Source organism: Palaemon carinicauda, unplaced genomic scaffold (genome assembly GCF_036898095.1).
Source record: "Palaemon carinicauda isolate YSFRI2023 unplaced genomic scaffold, ASM3689809v2 scaffold3158, whole genome shotgun sequence".
Lineage (NCBI taxonomy): Eukaryota > Metazoa > Arthropoda > Malacostraca > Decapoda > Palaemonidae > Palaemon > Palaemon carinicauda.
The window spans coordinates 10,001-17,500 of NW_027170828.1; the positions used below are offsets into that span (position 1 = coordinate 10,001).

At 36.8% G+C, this 7,500-nt stretch overlaps 1 protein-coding gene across 1 annotated transcript; it reads left to right on the forward strand.

Annotated features, from left to right (window-relative positions):
- Window positions 1–777: 777 nt before the first annotated feature.
- Window positions 778–4,236, forward strand: LOC137636504 (uncharacterized; the record flags this gene model as incomplete). The annotated part of the gene is made up of 1 exon (XM_068368925.1): window positions 778–4,236. A coding segment is annotated over exon 1 (3,081 nt), but the record flags the coding sequence as incomplete, so codon positions are not given.
- Window positions 4,237–7,500: the final 3,264 nt, after the last annotated feature.

The following is a 7,500-nucleotide window of genomic DNA, read 5'->3' on the forward strand; positions in this document are numbered from 1 at the left end:
GCAGAATATGTAGGCTATATATTTTTCATTTCTCAGAATTCAATTTAATTGTAAAGTTAACTACTGAGTTTAGCGACTTGAGTGAAATAGCAGAGCTTGCGCTTTTACCTTTAAACTCATTTTACTACAGTTATTGAATTGAGTGATTTAGCAAAACTTGCCTTTACCTTTTGAAAATAGTATTTCGTTCATGTCCTCAGGGTTTCTTGAAAAGCGAGGAGGGTAGGAGAAGGAAGACAGCATACCTGTAGTTACTTCTGACACAGGAAAATCCTTCTCTACGTCAACAAGCCCACCAGCAACCAGTTCAAAATTTAACTTCACATGGAAGTTCAACCTTTCATTAAAGTGAACATTTTTAATGGACTTGTTTTATTCCTTCCATCGTACAATTTTCAAGATGGCGCCCAACGTGGGGCTCGAGTAAGAAATTTGGTTGCTGGTTGGTCTCGTTGAGTGTAGGATTGGCGGAGAGAATGACGAAAGTACGAGAATTTTCGAATTTACCAGTGTTGAAATTTTGTTTATAATTTAAGTTGTCCTTGAATTATACCTAGTTATATTTTGGTTTTGGTATTGTCATGAAACTGTCAATTCTAGGACATTCTTATGTTAGAGATTTGGAGCTTAGGGTTAATAGCTCAACAATTGTGATTGAACAGACATCTTTTGATGTTCAGTTTCTTGGTTTTCCTGGTGCCACATGCAATTATTTTTTGAATAATCTAGCTCTCCTAGAAGATGTTTTCACGTATAACCCTGATTATTTGTTGGTAATTTTAGGAGGTAATGATTTGAAGTCTCGTGTAGATTTGTCAGTGGTAAAGAATAATTGCAAAGAATTTTACAAGATTCTGAGATCCAGGTTACCAAGATCTTGTATAATTGCATCTCAAATTGAAATCCGATTTTATGAAAGGAGAAATCGGTTTGATAGCCCATGCGTGGAAGAATTCAAGTTAATGAGGCGTTATCTCAATAAATTTATTAACAAGTTGAGTTTCAAGAATTACTTGTTCAGAGTAGAGGGTCCAGGTAGATTAGATAATAGAAGGTTATACAGGGACGCCGCACATTTAAACTCTGTTGGGTTAGATCTGCTCTATAGATTGATTTGTGATTGTCTGAAATATTGTTTAATAGCAATCAGCAAAGATGTCAGAATTATCGCTTTTGATAAATTCTCGGAAATACATCCGCAGTCAAGTGACTAAGAATGTCAATCGAATTGAAGATTGTAAATTGGGTTCAGAAGTTGAACGGCGATCACTTATCTCTAAGTTTCATGGATTTGCTGAAGAGCTGAAGGTTTATAATTCTAAAATAGCTAAGTTATTATGGGCAGAAGAGGAAGATGAATCAAACTTGAATATTGAATTTGAAGCTTGTGAGAGCTACTTGGATAAAATAAACTTTTTTATAGCTACCCTTGAGGCTACTAAAGATTCAGTTCCTCCCCATTCTGTACTTGAAGAAGCTAGAAGCCTTTTGAAAAGCCCTACAGCTCCTTTACCAGCATTTAAAAGTGTAGAGGGAGAAAATATAGAGAAATTTCTTTCTGAATTTGAAGAGGTTATTAAAACCTTCAAGTACACTCAGAGAGACAAATTACTGCTGCTGAAGCAACAAGTGTCAGGTCGTGCATCCATACTACTCGATTCACTTGAAACAGACAAACAGACATATGAAGATGCAAAATTAATTTTAAGGTCTGCTTTAGCATCCCCTAGGTTTCAGAAGTTTACGTTAATAAAACAGTTGACAGATATGAAAATGCCTTACCAAACAGATCCATTTGCGTACGTTGGTCAGATGAAAAATTTCATGGAATCTGTTAAGTTGTTGAAAATGGAAGTGGACGATTTTTTGAACTATTTCTTTTGGAATGGCATGAACAGCACCTTCCAATCTCAGCTAGTAAATATTACCAATAAGACGAGGCCCTCCCTTTCAGAAATTAATGATAACATTTTTGAAGCATGTGAACGATATGCCATAGCATCTCAGAAAATTTATACAAAAGTTAAGAAGTTTCCCAAAACTTCAGAAACTGTTAATCTAGCCTCTAATGTGAATGTTGAAGGGCAGCCTACTAAGGCGAAATGCTCTTTATGTGCTTATGACAGAGCAACTGATGATCACCAAGTTTTCAAGTGCCCGGTTTATAATAGTAATAAGGCAAAGGTGGATAAGCTGAAAGAGATAGGAGGTTGCCTTAAGTGTGCCAGTTCCTCTCATTCTGCGGGTTTGTGCAAATTTAGACTTCATAAGAAATGCAGAGGTTGTAATGGCTGGCATTTCACCTTTCTCTGCATTAAAAAAGATTCCCCAAAAGAAGAGGTAGTCAATGCTAGAAGTCTTAATAAAAACTCCAATTTAGTTAATGAGAAATCTGAAAAGGTTTCCACGGGGGTAGTATTTTCAGTGGATGCTCTTCAGTGCTATGGTAATAGATCTGCTCTACCAACTTTCACTTGTCAGCTAGAGGACCATACCCAAATAAGAGGTTTACAAGACTCGGGCTGTCAGTGTAATTTTATTACGGATAGAGCGGTTAAGAAGATTCAGTTTAAAGTTTTGAGGAGAAATGTGAGTGTTACTGTTAATGGTTTTAACTCTGCTAAATCATATAATACAAAGGTTGTGGAACTGAATTTAAAATTTGGTCAGGAAATTTGCAAGGTGGAGGCCCTATGTGTACCTTATATAAATATAAATTTGAAGTTGCCTAATTTGTTCAGGGTGGCAAGCCATTTCTCTGCTAAGGGTTACACCCTTGCAGATAAACAGTTGCTAAATAATGGGGATGAGTTAAATAGTATAGATTTCATCCTAGGCACTAACTCTGCTCACTGCACTATGGCGTCAACAGTTAGGTTTGGACAGGATAGTCCTTCAGTATACTTTCAAACTTCCTTTGGAGTGATGCTTCTTGGTAATGTTGACACAATGTTAAAAAATTTACATTGCCTTCCTGATTTAAATGCAGTTGAAACTTCCATTACTTGCAAGTCTGATGTTGCTCAGTTGGATGTAGGCTCTCTTGATTCCATTGGCCTTGGATTAGGTAAATTTAATGATGAATCTATATTGAAGCATGAGGAAATGGTGGTAGAAGCTAATTTTCTAGTTTTAAATGAGAACGGGGGCATAAATGAGCAAGCACTACAAAGGGCCACCGAGCAAATGTTGGAATATGACTGCAAAAGGATCCTTAATTATGATAAGGAAGAGAATGAGACATCTGTGGAACTCAATAACTCTCTAGTAAGATATGCACTTAACAATGCCACTGTTAATGAGGATGGAAGAATAGCAATGCCTCTGCTATGGAACAGTAAGGTGTCCCACTTACTTGGTAAAAATTATAAACTAGCTGAAGCAGTGTTAAAGTCAAATTTAAAGAAGCTTTGCAAAAGGGAGATGCATCTGAAACTCATGGATGAAGTCATTAAAGAACAAGAAAATTTAGGAATAATTGAAAAGATCCCAAACCTTAAGCATTACCTAACTGAACATCCTGAACATAGTTTTTTACCCCACATGGGGGTGTTTAAACTTGATCGAGAGACTACCAAATGCAGAGTAGTATTTCTATCAAACATATTTGAGGCGGACCCTAGAAAACCCATGACAGTAAGCCATAACCAGGCAATTCATCCAGGGCCGTCATTAAACCAAAAGTTAAGTTCAGCCTTACTTCACTTACGATTTGGTTCGAAAATATTGTGCTTTGATCTCAAAAGGGCTTTTAATCAGATAGCACTTAGACCTTCAGATCAGAATAAATTACTTTTTCTTTGGGTTAGAAGTGTGAAGAAGAAAGATTTTTCCTTAGTTGGTTACAAGAATCTTAGATTGAGTTTTGGTTTAAGATGCAGCCCTACAATTTTGATGTTGAGTCTTTATAAGATACTGGTTTTGGATGTGGAGGATGATAATCAAGAGGTAAAAAATATGAAGAAATTGCTTTATCAGTTGTTTTATATGGATAATGGAGCTTATACCTGCAAAAATTCGGATACCTTGGAATGGGCCTATACTCGGCTAACAAATATATTTGCTCCTTATAGAATAGAATTGCAACAAATTGTCACCAATGATGGGCCACTTCAAGAAGTCATTGACTCAGACTGGGATCAAAATACACTAACAGAAGTTAAACTTTTAGGTTTGAAATGGAATAGGGAGTTGGATACCCTTTCAACTTTTCCCATTGTTTTGGAAGCTTCGGCAAGTACGAAGAGGTCCCTCCTCAAGTCCATTGCTTCAAACTTTGATTTGTATAATATCAATGGTCCAGTATTTAATAGGGCAAGGATATTTATGCATGGTTTACAGTGTGATAAGTCATTAGGATGGGATGATATTTTACCTGCGGAAAAGCTAAAAGAATGGAAATGCATTGCAAGGCAAGCTAATTCTACGCCTGAAATTGTTGTTCAAAGATTTGTTGGGGAAAGAGATGGACAATACAGACTTCTTGCTTGTGTAGATGCTAGCAGTATGATATATGGAGCTGTTCTGTATATAGAGAACATTGATACTGGCCAAACAAATTTTTTATTAGCCAAAAACAGGCTCATAAACAGACAGTCTAATACTAAGTCCATCCCTTCCCTGGAGTTACAAGCCATTTGCTTGGGTGTGGAGTTGTTAATTGATTTGTATAAAGATTTAGGAGGACCTGATTGCCTCGTTCCAATTGCAATAAAAAGTTTGGATTTGTACTCTGATAGTTTGGTAGCTCTTTCTTGGATCAATTCATATTCCTATAAACTGGATAAGATGCAGAAAAGGTCTGTATTTGTTCTTAACAGGCTACAGCAAATAGATAAGTTATGTGAAACATTTCCTGTTAATTTTACTTTCATCACTGGAACTGCCAATCCTGGAGACTGCATAACAAGAACCTTGTCCTATAAACAGTTAATTAATACAAACTATTTTTCCGGACCTCAACCTGATATCCACCAGTCTATAGTCAGTCAAGATATTTTGAGAGTTACAGTTCCTAACCCTAGGGCTACCCTTGACTTCAAAGAGGAGATTGTTTTAAGTAATGTTTGTGCACAAGACCTTAGGGAGGACGTTGCTGAGCATCTAGTTTCTCCAAACAGATACTCTAGTTTCTCTCTCATGGTTAAAGTGCATGCCAGGGTTGCTCAGTGTTTTGCTAAGTGGAAAGCTACAGTTACAGCTAGAAAATTGAAGGTTCCCGTTGAATCTAATGATACAGGATTTTATGTGAAAGCTCTGAAGATGATCATATTGAAAGAACAAAAAATTCAGTTTCCTAGTGTTTTGGAGTATTTTGCATCCAATTCTAAACTTCTTAAGGATATACCTAATTTGGTAAGACAGTTGAATGTTTACCCAGATAAAGATGGAATTCTCAGAGTCAAAAGCAAGTTTGACAGGTGGAAAGGTAAACAGAGGTGTTGCTTCCCAATCTTGCTGTTTAACAAAAGTTCCTTGACAGAACTGATAATCAGGAGTCTTCATATAAAACTCAAGCATGCTGGTTATTATTCTGTTCTGAATGAGCTACGCAAGAAGTTCTGGATACCACAATGTTTTTCAGCTGTTAAAAGAGTGGTAAAAGATTGTGTCATCTGTAAAAGGTACAAGGAGCATACCATTCGGTTAAATCAGTCCCCTTACCGGGAGTTTAGGATGGATCCTTCCCAGATTCCCTTCAGTTATGTATATATTGATTATTTTGGACCATATTTTGTAAAGCAACAGGGTAGTAAGGTGAAGGTTTGGATTCTGTGTATGAGCTGTATGTATACAAGGGCCATTAATTTGAAATTATGCTTGGATTTGACAGTCAAGGAATTTTTGAGATCATTCACTCTACATACCTTTGAACATGGTTTACCACAATTTGTAGTAAGCGATTTGGGGACACAACTTGTTGCCGGGGCTAATGTTATTGCAGATTTTTTAAAAGATCCTGATACTCAGTCATACTTTGAAGAAAATGGAATTAAACCTATTGAATTTGAAAATTATTACAAGGGTTGTAGCCAAATGGGTTCTTTAGTGGAAATTTGCATAAAAATGGTAAAACATCTAATTAACAAATCCATTAAAACAAATGTGTTAGACATAAGGGATATGGTCTTTCTTATATCTCAGGCAACTCATCTTATAAATCGTCGTCCCATTGCCTTTAAGGATGGTTTAAGGGATGTGCCTGATGAATCTGTACCTAGCCCAATAACTCCAGAAATTTTAATACATGGCTACGAGTTAACCTCTGTTAACATTATACCCGAATTGCAGTGTGATCCTGAATTAGATGGGGAGTATGACTTGAAAGATTCACCCTCAAGAATAATTGAGGACACTTACAGCAAGCTGAGGAAGGTAAGAGAGACCTTGATTAGAATTTATCATTCTGAATTTTTGACGACATTGATAAATCAAGCAGTTGATAAGACTGACAGATACAAGCCTGTTACCCATAAAATCATTGAAGCTGGAGACATTGTTTTGCTGAAGGATCCTCATACTAAGGCCTTAAATTATCCACTTGGGATTGTTAAGGGTGTGGTAAAGAATGACCTTGGAGAGGTGACCAACGCTCAGATTTTGAAAGGGAAGTCTGGTGAAGTTGTGAAAAGACATGTTACCAGCCTTATACCCTTGCTCAGGGATAAACGTTGTATTAGTGGCATTGCTCCCTCTGTGAGACCCAAGAAAACTATAGCAGTGGACTCTAATTATAGGTATCCAAAGAGAGCAGCTGCCGTTGCTTCAGGATTAAGGACTAAGGAGATGCTCCTAGAATAAATCAAGAACTTCCTCAGATTTTCAAAGCCTAGAAAATCCGAGCTCCTTCCCTGGAGTGTTGGGAATTCTGTTTAATTAATGTTGTTCCCTTTGTTGTTGCTACAGTATTTGGTTAGCAAATCATATATTCCATTGTTTATTAATTTTCTTTCTGGGTAAACCTGTGTTACCCAGTGATAACTTATGCATTATTATTATTATAAATAATGGTAGTTTACGCTTGAAGGGAAACCCAGCATATTGTATATTTTCGTTTTGACGGTAAATCCTTTGAAGCGTGAACTACTAAACAACCCTTTCGGAACTATCTGCTGGTGGTCTTGTTTTTTCCAGTAATACGAATTCTAAAGGAAACATCGCCAGCAGAGAGAAGAGAGTTGAAAGAAGGTTTTCGTACTGGACGGACGACTGGATATTAAAGGAGTTAATTATATCCAGAGTTGTCGAAGTCATATAATGGAGGAGTAACTTAAACTCACTTTTCTCCGCCATCCTGCACAAGACAAGACCAGCCATAAGCGTCGTAACATCAGGACACTATCTTCGCCAAATTTCCGAAGAATTGAATTGATAAGGTACGTCATTACGAAAGATATGCTGACTTCTAAAGTGATTCCCTGTCAATTTGTTTATCGTGTATAAATATTCCCTTGCTCGATTCCCAATTAATAAACCCTGTGGATTTGGTATTTAAACTAT